The 19546-nt window shown below is 38.3% G+C and overlaps 1 protein-coding gene across 4 annotated transcripts in view; it reads right to left on the reverse strand.

The window, feature by feature from the left end:
• Positions 1-19546, reverse strand: part of unc5b (unc-5 netrin receptor B) — a 95060-nt gene that overhangs the window by 15308 nt on the left and 60206 nt on the right. For 2 of the 4 annotated variants that reach the window (XM_007249478.4, XM_007249477.4), the window contains exons 2-8: positions 9428-9652; positions 8023-8166; positions 7751-7854; positions 7161-7341; positions 4624-4791; positions 4218-4382; positions 1795-1827 (exon numbers count right to left, since the gene is read on the reverse strand). In XM_007249478.4, the coding sequence (XP_007249540.2) occupies positions 1795-1827; positions 4218-4382; positions 4624-4791; positions 7161-7341; positions 7751-7854; positions 8023-8166; positions 9428-9652 (1020 nt within the window). The remainder of the gene's footprint in view (positions 1-1794; positions 1828-4217; positions 4383-4623; positions 4792-7160; positions 7342-7750; positions 7855-8022; positions 8167-9427; positions 9653-19546) is intronic. The other 2 variants (XM_022684744.2, XM_007249479.4) reach the window with 2 other exon arrangements.

Consider the following 19546-nt stretch of genomic DNA (forward strand, 5'->3'; position numbering starts at 1 on the left):
CAAGTGTAATTCTGCCTCCTGAAATGTGCTGATTTTACAAAGCCATTCAAATCTGGTCAAATGTTTTGAAGATTACTTGAACGCTCTCCAGTGGGAGGAAAAAGTCTATTCCTGCCATCACTCTTCTGCTGTTCATTATCCAAGAAATCTATCCTATCTAAACATGCTTAATGAATTAGTTAGTATTTATGTTGCAAATTCATCTTTCTCTGTCGCTTAAATGTTCTTCTTGAATGTTCAGTTGCCCAAGGAATCTATTCATAAAATGATTAATGAATAATTAGTTCATGTTTATTTTATCATTAAATCTTCCTTGGTCACTAAAGATGCTTAGTGGGTGAGAATGGACATGTAGTGGGGGCTATGGTGATTCCTACTATACTATTGTGGATAGATGTAAATATTCCTGCTCTTGGGTTTGAAAAATGACATATTTTATTTTTGTATGATATTCCGAAGCCTAGAGGATCTTAAATACACTTATTGAAAAAATAAAAATAAAAAAGGATAACACAGAGTTTTTTTAAGTCTCTGACTATATACTTCTCCAGCTCCCATATTAAAAGGCTCTCTGAGGCTACCTTTGGGTAGTGTACCTCACGGTGAGAAACTGGTGGATCGTTTGACTTCTAGACACGGCTTTGTGAAGCACTCAAAGACATTTAGAGCAGGGGGATGCCTTATTAGACCGAGAGAAGCATATCAAGAGCATTTCGACAAATTAGGCAATCAGTTATAAGTATGAAAACCTCACCGTGAACATATAAATCCTGTCTTTGCTGTGAAGTGACACAGCAAAGTCAAAAGTCATAGGACATAATTTTATTTCTAAAATAAGAGTAGTGATGCTTCTATTAAAAATAGTAGATTATAATAAAAATACCCTGTTTTTTAATCACAGTTTTTATGCATCTTGGCATGTTCTTCTCCACCAGTCTTACACATTGCTTTTGGATAAATTTATGCCTGCACTCCTGGTGCAAAAATTCAAGCAGTTCAGCTTTGTTTGATGGCTTGTGATCCTCCGTTTTCCTTATGATTATATTCCAGAGGTTTTTAATTTGGTTTAATCAAAAAAACATTAAATGGTCTACTATTTTTTCCAGAGGTGTATGTGGAGGACATCCTTTGGCCATGTGTGGTGCCTCTTATGACAGGGTTTCCCGTTTGTTTTTTTTTAAGCAAGATAATGCTTGCCCACACACAGCAAGGGTTTCTAAGGCATGTCTTTGCCAGATATCCTTTTTCTCGAATATTGCAATCACCTACAATAAGTTTAATTTGTACCCAATAACTCCTGCTTAGTGAGTGTAATTTTTTGTCAATGCAATTATGAATGCATTTTCCTGCTGCTATCGATATTTTTATTCTATTCTAAAGCTTAAAGAGTTAAAATCAGGATCTGAATTCACTCCCTCCCAGGAAAAACTTTGCAACACGGGAACCATTATATGATTACACACAGAACAAGGTAGAACAGGGCAGTGTGCTGTGAATCCAGTAGTGAGCTAGATTAGACACGACATGAATGCACTGATGCACACACACACACACACACACACACACACACACACACACACACACACACACACACACACACACACACACACACACACACAAATGCACGTCAGTGGGTAGTATTCCATGGATACACTTTCACAGTCCCAAACAGTGAAGCATATGTCTCACACACACACAAATACAAAACCACAACCACAGTGTACACGCAAAAAGGGTGAGGAATGGACACACATTTTGTGCAAGAAAAGAAGGCCATGAACAAAATGAACTTACGATGAGTCGTATGTTCAATAGAAATCTTTTTATCTGTTAGAAAAAAAGAAAAAACAAAACCAAGATAAAGAAAAAATGAAAAAGAAAGGATGAACATAAAAATGCATGAACTTCATCCATTCAGAAACTAAGTGAAACAACTGAAATGAAATGAATATAAATTGTATATATAATTTTCTATATAAATCAACATTGCATCTGGTAAACTGAAGTAAGATTTTTAAATAATAATAATAATAATAATAATAATAATAATAATAATAATAATAATAATAATAATAATCCTGCTACAGTGGGTGAACAAATATGAGAGAGTCAATGTGTGTGGAAACTAGGTTCAGAGTCAAAGCAAACTAACACACTCCTCACACACACTTCTCACACACTCTCTCGTGCTCACACTCAGCAGTCCACCGTATCCGTATCTGGGGTTCGGGATTTTAGGATTGTATGTGCAGTGAGGTGATTCTCTGTCGTCAGCTTGGCTCATCCCAATTCAGCCCTAGGATAACCACTGAGTGTCAGAATAAATCTACTTCATTCCCACATGTCTAATGCGGCTGATTTCTCCATTGTCTTGTGTTCGGCACACGGCTGCCTGGCTCCACACACTCCACTGTTTACCTCCTTCACCATCTGTGCTCTAACTCTGTCTCAGTGTGAGCTACAGGACATGGCCTTTTATATTACATTCAGGAATACAGAAACTGCATATAAACCAACCCAATACAGCTTGCAACAGATACATTGTTGCAGATGCTGTGAGATCAAACCTTTGCATCTCCAAATCAGCAGTTCAGATATAAAAATTAATTTCATATAATTTAGTAGCATTTCGATTAGAGGTAAGACAGTATATGACAATTTATGATACAAATTATACAGTATTTATTAATCATATTGTGGATACTGTCAGTGCATTGCACTGTGGTAACATTTGACCTGATTAATCAAATGAAGTGCAGCATACTGTATTTGGGCTAATATAGTAAGTAAGTAGTATAATAGTAGTAGTATAATAGTAGTAAGTATGGGTGAATATTTGAGCAGCAATTTTTAAGAATACTTTTTTAAGAATGTGTACTAAGGCTGCACAATATTTTTTAATGCATTGTCATAGAATGTGCACATTGCAGGACATGCCATGTCACTTAAGGCACTTAAATCAAACATCAAATCATGTTGCAATGTTTTCATTTTTGACACAAGAAGTAGATACACAATGTTATATTTTTTCTGAGTGAACAGTGCTGTCTCTGTCTCTGTGTGAGTGACAGGCTGCTGCTGCCTGAGAAGCAGGAGGGGAAGCGGGAGCGGAATCACAGAAAAATGCTTATTTATCTTGTAAAAGGCCATTTAAAGGCTTGAATAAGAGCTGATTATTATTGTTTTATTGCTGTTTTCCTTGGATTTTGAGTGCTTGGCTAATTCAGCTCTTGGTCGGTCCGGATCTCTAAAAAAACGAGACAGTGTGAATGTGAGTGTGGGGCTGGTGATGTCACGGGTCCGGCAGTGTTTAATCTGGCAATATATATTGTCAAAAAAAAAAAAAAAAACATTGCAATGTCAAATTTTTCCAATATCGAGCAGTCCTACTGTACACCATAAGATTATTTTTTAAGTGTTTTGATATTAGGGATGCCTATGGTATAATATTATTTCAGCATCATCCTCACAATGTGTGCACATGCAGTAGTTACAACACAATATGTGCAATGTGTCACACAAATCATATTAAATATAATAAACATAATTCATATAAAAATATATAAAAATATTAACATTTTAACATATATAAAATATTAAATATAATTATAATATATAATATAATATATAATTAAATATAATTAAATAAACAAATCTTGCTTTGTTGTTGTTTGATAGAAAAGCAAAATTTGCGCTGTTCTCATTCTCAGTAGCTTATCTCCTAGAGGCATATTATAACTGTTTATCCGTCTATAGTTATTTTACCCCAATCTTCTAAAGATAGAGGGAATTATTAATGTTATTATGTTGTATCGCTGACTTCTGAAAATCACATTTTTTATATCACAAAATATTTTGCAAAAAAAAAAAAGATTTTCAATATTGTTCAGCTCTGTTGTAATACAATATTTTTACCATATCACCCAGCGCTCATTCTTTTATTTTAACATATATAACAAACATCTGCCTAATTCTGTCTGACAATATTCTAAGAATGGATATAGTAAGTTTCTTTATGACAGCAACAACACAGCATTCACATACTTCTGTTTCAGCCGTTCACCAGCAACACCAGTTTAAATTCCCAATGCAATATACGTATATAGGCACATGTACTGTAAGTCTGTTATAATAAAACCTTAAAATGAACCTTGATTCTATCTAAGTTCTAGCTCTGTGTGTTCCAGTGTGAGGTTGTGATAGACCATGTGACTCACTGCGGGCACACAGTCCCTCTGTGCAGTTCTTGCTCTCCATTATGCTGCCGATACAGTGGCGTCCTCCGTTACGTGGTGGGGGGGCCTGGCACTCACGGCTTCTCCAGTGTGTGCACTCGGTGCCACATGCGGACCACTTGGCCCACTCTGTCCAGCCTCCGTCCACTGGTAATCAACACACAGCACAGGACAGAGTATATATTAGACGAGGAACATCACACCCAACAGCATTTCTCTAGATATAACAAAATATGGGCCAATACAAATAACTGCTGTCCTGTCAATGGCAGCTACTGACGATGGAGTGAACACCTCGCGGGAGGCAGAGGGCTCTCACAGTGTCTGTGTTCAGTGATTAATGCATGTTTATTTGAGTGAGTGATTGATGAGTGCCAGTCTGTTTCACCTGGACAGAGGGTGGTACAGGTGACTCTTTGAAAGGGCGGACCCTCGCAAAAAGCGCCTCCGTTAAGCGGTGCAGGATTGGTGCAGCTACGCGTCCGGCGCTGCCAGCCACGGCCACAACGAGCATTGCACTCTGACCACTCTGTCCAGGATGACCAGCCACCACTCACTGAGGAGAAACACACAGAAACACACATGCAGATGAGGAATGCACTGCCGGAACAAGGTCCTGGATTCACTCACACACCCAGACAAGCTTGCTTTGAGGGGAATGAGCCACATTAGCTGGAGTAACCTTAACAACTTGTCCAGAAAATGATGCAAACAGCTTATATAAGACTTTTAAACTAGATTTAAGATGATTTCACTCGCTAAGTGAAGTTTTAACGTTTGAATGCAATTAATGTAATGAATAAATGATGAAACTAAGTTATTTAATTTAATTAAAAAATATTAAGTTCATTTACATATAAACAACAATACGTTAACATAAAGAACTGCTTCCTAATTCTTTCGAAATGCCAAAGATTTGCCAAAGAAAGTGGCAGTCCGTATTATTTTGTTTCTAAACTGAAAGCAGAAGCATTTCTAAATGGGGAAGGGACAAAATATTGCGTTTAATGGTACCAGTGTGCTCGAACGATAAACCCTGCTAAGCCTAATACATTCATCATTCTAAAAGCTAGAGTGTCGTGTCACTTCTGGCCACGTCACGCGTGTTTATGTACATGTAAACCCCCTAAAAGAGGATCCGGCTCAGTTTACTGAACACGAGCGACTGGTGGAGCAATGGAGACTTCCGAAGGGCAAACTCAGTAGAGCTCAGTGGCTCATTCTCTTATAGTAAAACCAAAGTGTGTAGTTGAAGAGAAGTCTCTGACTGAGTGTGCTCCTCTCTCTCTCTCTCTCTCTCTCTGACTGAACATAACATAACATCACACCCGCCCAGTTTAACCCTCCTGTTATGTTACAGGTCAATTTGACCCGTTTTAAAGTTAGAAGATCTAGGAATCTTGGATCTTTTTTTTTGCCTTAATTTATGTAATCAAAATATAATATTAAATGATTCAATGTTATGTTTCAATGTTATGTAAAACGTTTATGTTTTATATGTGGGTGTTTCAAAAGTAATAAAGTAGTGAAACAAAAAAAAAGTTTGAAGATTTTTTTATAAAAAAATTGTGAATTATCCTAACTGAACCATAACCTGTTACAGGTACGGAACACCATTGCACAAACAATTGTTAGAATAATTAGCAATGGAGTTTGTAGTAAAATATTCACACTGCTTGTGTCACTCGGTGCAATTACCCATGCTCACCAGAGAGGGCCCTAAATCCCAAACGACTATGTCCCAGTGAAAGAAAACTGAGGATTTTTATCCTATACTAGATTGAGTTAATTTCAATGAAATAAATAAATAGATTTTTATCTTAATCAATATTTATCACAAGCAATATGTTATCCAGCTTTACTTTATGATCTCTGGTTAATTCTTTTGAGTGATTTATATGTAATCATGGGTAAAACTTCATATGTGCTGTGTTTTACTTTGGCTTAAGGCCTCTTTTCTGAGTTAACTGTCCAGTTATTTAGTATTTTGTGGACTATCTGAGATATGTGGGAGCTATACAAGCATTATATATGCATTTTAACACTAGTCAGAAGCTTATGGAGCCTGCTTTAAGATTTTACAGCAGTCTAATCGAATCGAACAAGCTGTGACCAGTCATCATCTTAGGTCGGCACGACTGGTGGAGCGGCGGGTGATGAGGCTTGTTTAGTTAGGGCATATAGACTTGGTCAAAACGAATGGGATTTTAGACTGGAAGAGGCTGAGATATGCTCGCTGAGACTAAAGAAATACAGTCTGCTTATTTTTTGTCAGAATTCTGAAGCCTCACTGTTTTGGGTGTATTTGATTTATTTTCCTTATTATTGTTCATAATCCATTGTATTTCAAAAAACACTGTTTTGTAGTATTTTTGGAATGGAATTTTTGGAAACACTAATTTGTTTGCTTATGTCACACTAGATACAACATAAATCTGGATCTCATTTGACTAACTCTTCCACACAGTGTCACCCACACTTGTATAACAAGCTGAAAATTAGCCCATTTCCACAATATATTGTGGTGGGAGTCAGTATTACTGTTGATTTTTGTTTGGTATAAATCAAAGTATCTGCTTGGGTATGAAGACAAGATTTAATCTTTATAAGTGGTTTAAACACCTGAAAGGTCTGGCAGGAGTGGCATTACAGACATGAACAGCGAATGTTTTCAGCTGACGTCTCTTACAGAAACCAAATAAAAAAACAGATGAAGCATAAAAGAAAAAATAAAGTATAAACATGAAAATGGATGAATCAGCCAGGCAGTCTAAAGCTTTGAAATGACCACAGCGGCCTTAAAAAAACACAGAAATTAATAAATATTTTCCAAATGTATTATTTAAGCAACAAATACCTCAAATATTTTTGGGACCTTTGTCATAATTCACATAAGTTTAGGATTAAGCAGAGTTGGCAGGTTACCGTAGACAATGAGTGTGGCAGTGCTGCTGCGTCGCTTGGCAACCACGTTTCGGGCCACGCAGGTATAGTTAGCCGTGTCAGAGAGGCGAGCCTGCTTGATGATGAGGTCATGGTCGACCGTCATGAGGAAGTTGGAGTCCTGCGTAGGATCAATGAGATCCTCATTCTTCAGCCATTCCACCTGTGGTGTAATGAGAAATAGAAGTCAGCGGCGTTTATGAGGCAGAAAATGGTGAAACGCAGAGAGGTCGGCGGGTACACCTTAAGTCAACATTTAATGAATTACGTGGAACAGTGGCTGTCAAAGGCACTTGGTGAAAGCGCTGAAGGTTTAATTGAATTTTATTCAGCTCAATTTAAGGCTACATTAATGTAACATCAAGCTTCAGGTTTTCAAACATACTAGAAGAAAATACCGATATTACTTCAGAATAAAAAGAGCAAAAAAATACAACTACAGCAAAGATAACAGCAGAGAAGTTGCAGCAGAAAACTCTGAAAGAATCTAAATGAGAAGAAGAGGTGAAAGAGATTCAGGAGCAGGAGAAGCAGGAGCAGGAGGAGGAGAAGGGAAGATGAAGGTAATGTACCTCGGCAGGTGGGATGCCCTCTGGTGGGCGGCACTGCAGCAGGACTTCCTGTTCCAGACGCACCTCCCTGCCGAGCGGCTCCTGCTCAAAGTTCTTCCGCAGGTCTGAAGAGCACGGCAGATGGCGAGAGGCGCTTTTATCAACAATGCACGGCAACAAACAAGCAAAACGTCTCGGAACAGCGCTCAATTTTTCATAAGTAGACACTAAATATTACAGGCCTGGAAAAAGATGGCATCACTTAGAGCTAAGGCTTGTTCTCATGCACTTACATGCGATGCGGACATAAGCACGCCGGCTCTTGGTGGTGCCCGCGGAGCTCCAGGCCACGCACTGGCACCAATAATCCTCCAGGCCAAAGAGCTCCTCGACCTGAGTCCTGGACACGGAGATGTCCACCTCGCGCACCACCAGACCTGAAACAGTCATACGCAATGTTACAATGTTATAAACTTTATCCTCAACTGGGAAAATAAAGAAAATAATAAGAAGTCTGTTTTATTTCTATTTGAATTGATGATTTGATGTTTTGTACATACACTGTTGTTTTATGGACGCTGACATAGCAAATCAATGAGACAGGAATTCGGCATCATTCTAAAGCTAAAGAACACTGCAGTAACCTGTGGAATATGCCTGTGGGACCTTCTCTTTTACATGTGGATGTGATTTTTCCCAGAGTAATTTGTTTGCACAGACAATTCCAGCCAAACACCACCGGTCATAACTATAACCGTCCACTGTGCTGTCCACTATGGGTGGTAATGCCCTCTATAATGCATTTGTGACTACACACTTGGATTGAGGAGTGTTATATCTATCAGAAATGGAATGTCCCATCCATCTGGCACCTACTATCACTAATTCACGCCATCCTGCTATGAGCATGCTGGCCAGTTTTCAACTTTACTTACAAGTACAAGATAACACCTCACAACTTATACATATACAACATATACAACTCTGGAAAAAAAAACTAAGAGACCACTTCAGTTTCTGAATCGGTTTCTCAGATTTTGCTATTTATATGTATATGTTTGAGTAAAAAGAACATTGTTGTTTTATTCTATAAACTACAAACAACATTTCTCCCAAATTCAAAATTAAAAATATTGTAATTTAGAGCAATTATGAAAAGATGCAGAGCTTTCAGACCTCAATTAATGAAAAGAAAATAATTTTATATTCATTAAGTTTAAAGAGTTCAGAAATCAATATTTGATAGAATAACCCTGTTTTTTAATCACAGTTTTCATGTATCTTGGCATGTTCTCCTCCACCAGTCTTACACACTGATTTTGGATAAGTTTATGCCCCTTCCGGTACAAAATTTCAAGCAGCTTAACATTGATGTCTTGTGATCATCTAGTTTCCCCTTGATTATATTCCAGAGGTTTTCAATTTGGTAAAATCAAAGAAACTCATCATTTTTAAGTGGTCTCTTATTTTTTTCCAAAACTGTAAATATGGGCTTTCCCAAACCATTCCCTTAGGTAACACTTCATGATCTATTTACATACTGCTTGCCCACAAGTTTGAATGTATAACAAACTGACAGTAATTTACAGACTACTAAAGAAAGTTCACCACAAAAACAGAACAGAGGTAAAGAGACACATGTTTAGAGTGGTAATTAAGTGTGTGTTAAGCAAACAAGAGAGTAAGCATGTTAGAGACCTGTGATCTGGTCCAGGCTCTCCCTGGTGACGTGGTCGTTCTGGTTGACCCACTCGCCGTTGCATTTGAAGTAAATCTGGGTGGCAGGAGCTGCCTTGCAGGAGAGTTTCACTGGTCTGTTTTTTACAATGAAGGCGTCCTCTGGCTCACTCTGGAACTCCGGCAGAGGCTCGGCCGGCGCGGAAGGGAAGGAGTCGGGTAGAACCTCGCTGTAGTCACTGCCATCTACAAACAGACAAAAAAGAGGGTGGTTAGAAGTGCAAATATAGATATTTATAATGTTGTGGTGGGTATGCTGCTATTTTAAAAAAAGTAATATTTACCATTTTATTAATAGCAAACAAAAAAAATGTGGACATGTCAAGTTCATTTCAGTTTAAAATAAGTTTTCAGTGATTTTGAGGGTAAAACCAAAAATAAGACAATGCTGGGTTAGCTGTGCTTTGACGCTCATTTATAACTTGGCTGACTTATGAACCCTTGAGAGGGGTATCTGGTTATTGATCTTGAATTTTTAATCTGTAAAGTCTTAGATTTACACATTTCAAAAGATACAAATATATAGACAGATGATTGTTCTATTTAGTATTGTATTTGATGAGTTTGATGACCTTATCACTTTCTATTCCACCACACACAGCAAAAACAGCTGAAATTTGCTTCAGTACATTCATTTAAATAGGACTTATTATGCTATTAGCTGTTTTCGTTATAATTTTATATCTATTTTTTCCCAATTTTCTTCCCAATTTACATTATTAATTACACAAAAAGTGTCTCTTTGTCCACATGTAGACTAGCACTCACATTTCCTTTTTTTTGAATTTTGTGTACAAATATGCAGCCAAATCTGCATTTCACTGTGTGTGAGTATGCGTGTGTATGGAGAGACAGCACGTTTTTACAGTCTTTGATATTTGAAATGTACGCTGGCGTCAGAGCCCCAGTCCTCTGCAGCTCGGCTCATGCCCAGCCCACCGTCCCTGGAGAGCGTAAAGAGATGCCGAGCGAGGAGAGGAGGGGGACAGGCTGACCTTCCACTGAAAGGCCCAGTGATCACACATTATCCCCTGACATTTCCCCCGTGACACATCCCTCACAGCAGTGCAGCTCATCCAGGGGTCCGTGTCTGGCAGCTCTGTCACCTCCATCACCACTGTGCTCTTAACCTTTTCGCTTTAATAGCCAACAGCTACACACGCTACTGACCATCCAACTCAAACGTCAGGGGGGCAGAGCAGGGGGAGGGGCATCGGCACGCAGTTTCTGTAATTTACAGTACAGCTAATGTAGCTACTGTGAACTCCCTTTAGAGCTGACAATTCTCAGAAATTACAATTACGTTCGTCAAAATTCTCACATTATCAGTCTTACTGTACAATATGTCGACATAACTGCAATGATTTTCGCCAACCCTAACAATGTCCAACAATATTTTTGTGTTTTTACGGTACCATTACTATAAACACAGCTTGTGTGAGCTTGTGTTTTATTTTATTCCTATTAATTACATTTAAACTAATTTATATTCTAACTTATATTCTATACTTTCCAGTGTTTGAATATTTTTATAATAATTAAAAGTGTATTGCTTCCTAAAAGTAATGTGTTAATGCATTATTGCTAATTGCTAATTTGGGGAGGGTGATGGCCCTAAAATAATATCACAATATTTTAAGATATTTTTTAGGGCAGCAATGATTTGTCGATATAATCAACAAAGTTGATTATACAAATTTGTCCAACTTGGCCTCCAAAAAGTCTCCAAAAGTGGTCAAACACAACAGATTACACATTTCCTCACTAAATATCAGCACTTTCCACATTTAAAGGGCAATGTTCTGGACTTTTGAAGGGCATTTAAATCCTGAGTTCAGCTGTTTCTATCAATGTGAAGCGAAGATAGAGAAAATAAATGCAAAAACTTTTATTAACTTATTATTTATTATTATTATTATTTTTTTAATAATATAACAGTTTCAAGTTTTAAATAGAACCAGACAATATGTAAACTACTTCCTATTAGGGTAAAAACTAACCAAGACTCAAAAAACATATGAAAAGAATATACCACAATATTAAAGTGCAAAAAATGTTGTACATGCAAATAAATTGTTATTTTTTGAATGCAGCTATTACCACAATATGTATTTTTTTCTTATGAATTTAAAATAGACTACACTTTTTTGTGTATGATACAACTTGACATACCCATAATGCTACTATTTTATTACTATATCAGTGACCTAAAATCAATAATTTAAAAATTATTGATTATTAAAAATATTTGATAATCATGACAGGCCTATTCACCACTCACAACGGACCGCAGAAAGTGAAATGAATTACAGAAAGTATTAGCAGAAGTGTCTTCTATAACACAAACCATCCTTCAAGGCTACTGCTTTCATTTCCATTCGTCTCTGAAAACAACAAATATAATGAAAGGAAAATAATGAAAGCAACAATCTAAGATCCCACAATGACATCAATGTGACAAATCCTTTTTAAATTGCTCTAATACTGACTGTAGCAAGACCAAAACCCAGACCAAAACAAAACGAGCGCTGGAGAATACCATTAGCTATTATGATAGAGTTAAAGCTTTCAAATGGATTAACTTTGCTTGTGTGGGGACAGAAGGAATGCAATTGAGTTGCTGGTCACATGTACAGACACAGTCGAGCAAAGTCAGAAGCAAGAATTCGGATATTAAATCAGCAAAAGAGGACGAGATTAAAAACATCTCAGAAGTGAGCAGAGAGGACTTTTTTTCTGTATTTTCTTAAATTGAAAAACCAATGAAACTGGTGACATTTGTTCTTCTATATGCAGCTCTGGGGAAAAAATAGAGACCACTTAAAAATGATGGGTTTCTTTGATTTTATCAAATTGGAAACCTCTGGAACATAATCAAGAGGAAGATGGATGATCACAGCCATCAAACAAAGCTTGAACTGCTTGAATTTTTGCACCAGGAATGGCTTAAAGTTATCCAAAAGCAGTGTGTAAGACTGGTGGAGGAAAAAATGCCAAGGTGCATGAAAACTGTGACTTAAAACCAAGGATATTTTACTAAATATTGATTTCTGAACTCTTAAACCTTTACGAATACAGTTTTATGTTTATCTGTTGTAGAGAGCTGTGTTCTATTGGCTGAACTTCTCTACAGGCAATAGACATGGATGCGACTTAAAAGTATTGTAGCTCAATGCATTCATTAGAAGTGGTGTCCACAAATATTTGGATATGTAGTGTATAAACTGTATATACTGTAGCTATTTTATAGAGAAAGCATGTGAACAAGTAAAACAGCAGCTACCAGGACAGACAAGTGTAAACACTGCACACACACACACACACACACACACACACACACACACACACACACACACACACACACACACACACACACACGCCGCATTGTGTATTCTGCAGAGACAACAGTGGCTGGAAGGCCACTATAAGGTCCTGGCTGGGACTGTCATTTTCAATATGTGTCCATATGTGACAGCACCGTCCTTTTACCTAGCCCACAGAGAGACTAGCCAAGGAGACCCACGCATACAACACACACACACACACATATGTTAAACTGAACTGTAGCTCCACACAGAAAGACTACATTAACTCCTCTTCCACAGCATTCTCTGGTCAGATGCAGAACACCCCCCTATCCACGCTCTCGCGCTTACCTATCACAAAGTACAATAGTCTACACAAAGTGGAATTCACAAAAACAGCGAGTCAATTGAAATCACTCTGAAACAACGTCCCTCTCTCCACATCACAAATACGCATTGTGCCAGTGACTGACTCAGCCTCTCCGCTCGCTCCCACCCTCCCTCTCGCTCTCCCTCTCTTCCTTTATCCTCCTCCATCAGCTGCCATCCCATGTCTTTCAGACTTTGACTTCTCTGTCAATAAGTAATTGTGTTTCTCTTTTTCCTCGCTCCCTCCACGCGGCATTGATCGCGGCGCTCAAAACATGTGCCCAAAACACAGCCTGTCACATACACTCACACACGTGTGTGTGCACACACAAGGACTGACAGATTGAGAAAGAGAGAGAGAGTGTGAATGGAGTGAAGAGTGCAGACAGTGAGAATTGGTGCAAATAAACATTGTTCACACACTTGATGTAAAAATGCGCTGATGCACTCTAGACGATGGCGATGAAGATGACGATGATGATGCATTGATTTTTAAGGTGACGATTCAGCTGCACTAATTCTGGAACTAGTTATAATCGATAATAACAATCATCAGCACACATCACACTCATATTTTGCCGTATAAAGTCTTCAGATAAACAGAATGGAAGCTGTGAATGGAAGTGAATGATTAAGATCCATTTCTCAAATGGCAAGAGCTCAGAAAATAAAGGTCTGGTTGAAAACCTACACAAATACAGGCTTTGGCAGGATCCTCATGTGTGCATCCGAGTGGGGCCTTTTCCCATCATCCAGCTCATGTCTGCATGTCCAGGTGTCTCTTTGTCCACACAAAAGCTATAGTGATTACACTTCCGTTTCCACCCAAGTGTGCAACCTAGAATATTTTTTTTTCAAAAGCCACTTGGATTTTAAAAGTCAGATAGATTTTGTTTGAAAGCGGGTCCTTTCAGTATTAAAACAGACTAATATAAGGTTTAAATTGATTTCTGTAACAGAGTAAGATACTTTAAATACTGTAAAAACAGTATTATGTTGTAAATTCCTTCAGTTATGATAATAAGTATTATGTTTCCTGTTGTCAACCAGGCAGGTTACTTGTGAAAGTGTATACTCTGTATTTCTTTGTATTTATGTGTATCGTCGCTGTCATGCACAAACCTTGTATCTCCACTAGGATCAGATCAATAACTCAATATTGCAATATTATATCATATTATTTTTACATTATATGGATGCATTATGTTTGTTATTGAAACATAGCATAAAACTCTTAAACTTAAGATCCGCCCCCAATTTGACTCACTAAAGTTACTGCTTCATTACTCCATGTGGTAGCGCTAATCACATGAATAGGGTAAACCTGAGATCAATAAATACATAATTCTTGGTATTTGCTTACATACATATTTGCATACATATATATTTCTTAAGTTTTTTAAAAATCCACTGTAAAGATTTTTTTTTTTACTTTCTCCTGTAAATTATAGATTTGTTATACTTGTCTTCTTTTTTTTGGTTGGTGTACGAGACCTCAATTTGACCTTCCCCACTCCAATTGATCACTCCATCAGATCCACAGCAAAAAACAAACAGCAAAACTACAGTTTTTTGTTACTGTGAAATTTTTTTCACACTACTACTCAGTGATAAATCTCTTGCATCCGGACTGCAATTGAAAAAACAGGAGGTCCAGTGAGTTTTTTGGCTTTCTTGGTCACATGACATTGAGTTCAGTAGCTCCTCCATTTCCACTCGATGTTGTGTTTATGTGGATCTCCGTGGAAACGTGCACCCAAAGTGTAATTACGGTGTGTGGCAGTGGACAAATAGCTGTTTTATTAAACGTGAGGTGACGAAACTCAGAGATGTGCGTCTGTACAGGACTAAAATTACCGGAGGAGAAAAACAGTAGGTAATTCAGCCTGTAATTTCCTTAGAGGACGTCTGAGAAAAACACATACATGTTCGTTCCAGACGGGAATAAAATGACAGAGGACCCCCCCATAAAAGAGAAAAATACCCCAGGACCCCCGGAGAAACGAATCGTAAACAAGTTGTAAAACTGGTATCAGTCACGATTTTTACACTAATATAAAAAAACCCTAATCTGAATCAACAAAAAAATAATTACATTGCACCGCTGTGTCTGTCAGTGCATTTTTAATTTCTTCTGAGGTTTGTGTGTTTGTAAGCATGGCTGTGGCAGCATGAGCGGAGTGAAGGGTGCTGATGATTGTGTGTTTTGTTGTGGACATGAGCGGGCCGGTTTAATTAACATGCGGCTGGAAGACAGAAGCCGAGACGGTCCAGGCCCTCCCGGCTGGCTGATAACCTGGCCTTAAGCAGAAGGAGGACACACGTGGTTTGGAGAGCAGCCACAAATATCCATCACAGGCCCTCTGCAGCCCACAATTTGGCTGGAATGGCAGCGGCTCTCTGAGAAAGAGAGGAGCTCTTAAGAGGCCCCACTGCAAGTCTTTTATTACTGTAATGACAGCTAGCACATAGTCAGCGCACACCCCTCCCTGCTCCTACAGCCTAGGAACAACACACACACACTCACTCACACACACACACACACACAAACTATATAGGTAACTCATGTAACGTATGATCTTTGGAATTATCAGGAGATAAAGACAATCACATACAGTGGCAATTGGCACTCAAAAGTTTGGGCACCTCTGGAAAGTGTTTGTAGCTGTGAATGGTTAAGGGAAACAAGGATTCAAATCCAACATGCATAAACTTAAACTTCAAGAAGCATCATATATATTTAAAAATTGTGTAGGTTAGTGAGTTTTGTATTAAGGGGCTTCTTCTGATGATCTTGCAATATAGATTTTATTTGTGAAAGTCTTGCTGTAGAGAATAGTAAAATAGTTCTGTCAGAGCGTTTTCTTGGTCTTTCTGAGCTTAACTTGAACATAATTTATCCTGCTATTATCCTGTTCTATAATATAATGCTTTTTAATGTTATCCTTCTCCTGCTTTTTGGGCATCTTACTTTTCAGAGTGCTAGGCAGCTGCTTAGAGGAGCACACAGCTGCTGATTGATAAAGAGTATAAGAAGCCATAGCTCTAACAAGCTAATAAAAGTCTAAGACTTAAAAAAAATAACATTTGCATGCTGCTCCTTTCTTCTTTTCATTCTAAAATTTAACAAAACAGTACACTAATACACTAATTATCTTACCGTATTTTACGGACTATAAGGCACACCAGAATATAAGGCGCGTTTTAAGTGACAATAGTAAGGAACAAGGGTGTCACCATGTTGTTAATCTACACAGATATCTCTCCTGCAACTCTTAATTTGGGTGAGTAAATCATGTCTGTTTACTTACAGTACACAGGAAATTTGGCAGTGTTAAATCAACACTGTTAGTGTTAAATCAACACTGTTAGTGTTAAATTAACACTGTTAGCGTTAAATTAACACTTATTAGTGTTAAACTTTACACTCTCAGTGTTAATTTAACACTAACAGTGTTGATTTAACACTGTCAAATTTCCTGTGTAAGCTTAGATTTCCAATATTTTCAACAGCATGGTTAGCAGCGCATAGCGCTAGTAAATGCCGCTTGACAGCACAACACTAAGGAACCCTGAGTGTTCCAGTACGCCAGTACACCTGCGCTATTAGCTAGCGGTTCGTCCCACTTAGCATGTTTTAACATGGTAAAAACACAGGCTACAGTCCGATATATTCGCCTCTGAACAGCGAAAGAGCTAGCGCTGCGGTAAGTGGCTAATGCTAATACTGCTCCATCCTGGAGAAACTTCACTAAAACTTCCTTTTTCTAATGTAACTTCCTTACTGCTCCCTACAACCTGACTGTTAAAATGTATACAAAGGCGCACCGGATTATAAGGCGCACTGTCAGTTTTTGGAAAAACAATATCATTTATTTCTCTGTAGATCAATTCAACTTCAACACTGTGTTTAGAGTAATGTCATTTTGATTGCGTGCCCTGCTCACTCTTTTACATGCCCATAAATATCTAATATTAAGTCTTTATGTTTCTAAACAAACAACAACAGAAAAACAACAACCGCATACACAGTCAGCAGTCACAGCTAATTTTGTTATTTTTTCAAAAGGCAAAAAAAGATACAATCAAAAAGTGTGTGTGTGTGTGTTCTAATCTTTATCATCAGCATCTCAACAGGAGCCGAAAGAGACACAGTATGACCTAATGAGAGACGATGATAGATGGATAACAGAATATCCCCAAGTGCTTCTTAAAAAGACAATTACCAGTGATGGATACTAAGAGTATCTATTCAGTCACATGCACACACACACACAGACAGAGATAGAGAGAGAGAGAGAGAGAGAGTGAGAGAGAGAGATCAGCCAGAGGAGCAACCTGTAGATGTAAAAACAGATAAATATATACAGACAGTGACAATGGTAGCACAGAAGGCAGTGTGAACAGAAGTGTGGAACCCAGCAGTGTGTGTGTGTGAGAATATACTGTGTAAGTAACACTTCTCTTCAGCATTTTTGCAGATAGCAAGTAAAGAAAGCGGCAGCTCTGATCTCCTGGGGTGTTTTCACATCAGATTCTGGTTCATTTTTTATTTACCCTTGATGCAATTCATTTGGGCTGTTGTAAATATTGTAATTGGATGCACTTGAATGCAGACCAAAACAACTACACCAAGAACATTGAGAGGAGGTGGTCTCAGCCAGGTCAGGTTTTCACTAGCTATAATGATCATTCTGGCTAGCAGCTGGGTAAGTGCAGGCTGGGATCTGGGCAGCCTAACATGACCAGATAATAAAACAGGCATTCATTCTGAAAATGGGCTAGATCCAGATCCGGATTGGGGGCCAATAAAAAAGTTCTGCCATGCTGGATACGATCCAGAAAGCAGGCTGTATGTAAAAACTGAGATTTCAGACTAAATTCTGAACCAAGATTCAATTTGATATATGATATATAAAATGATCATTTGATATATTTGGTCCAGTTGGTTTTGGACATCGCAGTTTGTTAAGCGGCTTGAAGAACTTTGCTATGTTTTATTTTATTTTATTGACTGTATCTCCTTTTACTTTACATTGATTGTTTCGTGTAATGTTATCAACTTGGCAAGATGACTTTCCAGGTGGTGTGCCAAATTCTTCCCCCTGCTGGAATCCGACTCCCTTTAGGTCACAGTTGTCACACAGTAAAATGAGGGAAACAGATTACCTTCATTCTACTGAGGGTGAAATTCCTTCTATTTCTTTGATAAAAAATGGTTCATCTACATAGGAGAGATTTACATTGGATACATAAGCCTCAAGTGTTATCAGCTGTACCCGTACAGTACCCAGTAGGATTTCAGCACAGCATCTGTTCTTTTTCATCTTCTATTGTTTAACGGGTGATGATAGCTGCAACTTTAGGTTTAGTTGATCTGGACCGAGACCACAACTTTTGTTAGGACCAAATGTTGGACTGTGGTTCCCGGCTCTCCTTATACCTGCTAATTTGGTTGTGCCCAAAAATCTGAAACCTACCAAACAAGTAGGGTGTGAAAGCTGAAAAAATCCCACTTAAAAAGTCTCAAATACTCACAATGCAGGTTAGTTTTAGACTGTGGTGTTGATGGAGTCTAACCCACAATGCAATGCGAAATAAAAAGTGAGAAGCAACTCACTGCTGAAAAAAGCAGAAAATGACAGATAACAATGCACATGATGGCATCACGAGGACTTGCAATGACATTAATTGGCATCACATCCCCCAAAATTGCTTGTATGTTACCATTTTTAGTGCTACACTGACAACCCCATGATATTCATATTATACATGCTATAAATATAGCATATATTGAGTGTATAGTATATATTTGTCAATCACTCCCTTTCTCCCTCTCTCTTTCTCTACGTATGAGTCACTGTCACTTCTTCCCTGCTTCTCCCTGACAGTGAAGCTTACAGGACTGACTATCTTAATGATAAACCTTATTATCACTTTAAATTTCTCTCTGCTCCTCACACACACACACACACACACATATATAAACACACCCATGAAACGCACACAACACACCCAAGAACCCACCCACCCACAAAAGTGTGCGAAATGTCACGCCTCTAATTGAAACTCAATGTTAACAAGCTATTTCTTTCCCCTGTGTATCTGAGTGTGTGTGTGTGTGTGTGTGTGTGTGTGTGTGTGCGTGAAATAGAGAGTGTGTGTATCCAGGGATGGTGGTTTTTAGAGTTGGTGGGTGGCAGATTCGGGAAGGACAAGGATGTGAAGTGACAGAAATGCTTCTGTGGCCCTTTCAGCATGTTTTACTGGCAAGAATGCCTCGGGTGACACAACACACACAGTACACACACACACACACACACACACACACACACACACACGTCCACAGCACTCACAAACGCACCAGTCACTGGGGACACAGATGTTAAAGTGTAAATATAAACAC

This window comes from Astyanax mexicanus, chromosome 7 (assembly GCF_023375975.1).
Source record: "Astyanax mexicanus isolate ESR-SI-001 chromosome 7, AstMex3_surface, whole genome shotgun sequence".
NCBI lineage: Eukaryota > Metazoa > Chordata > Actinopteri > Characiformes > Acestrorhamphidae > Astyanax > Astyanax mexicanus.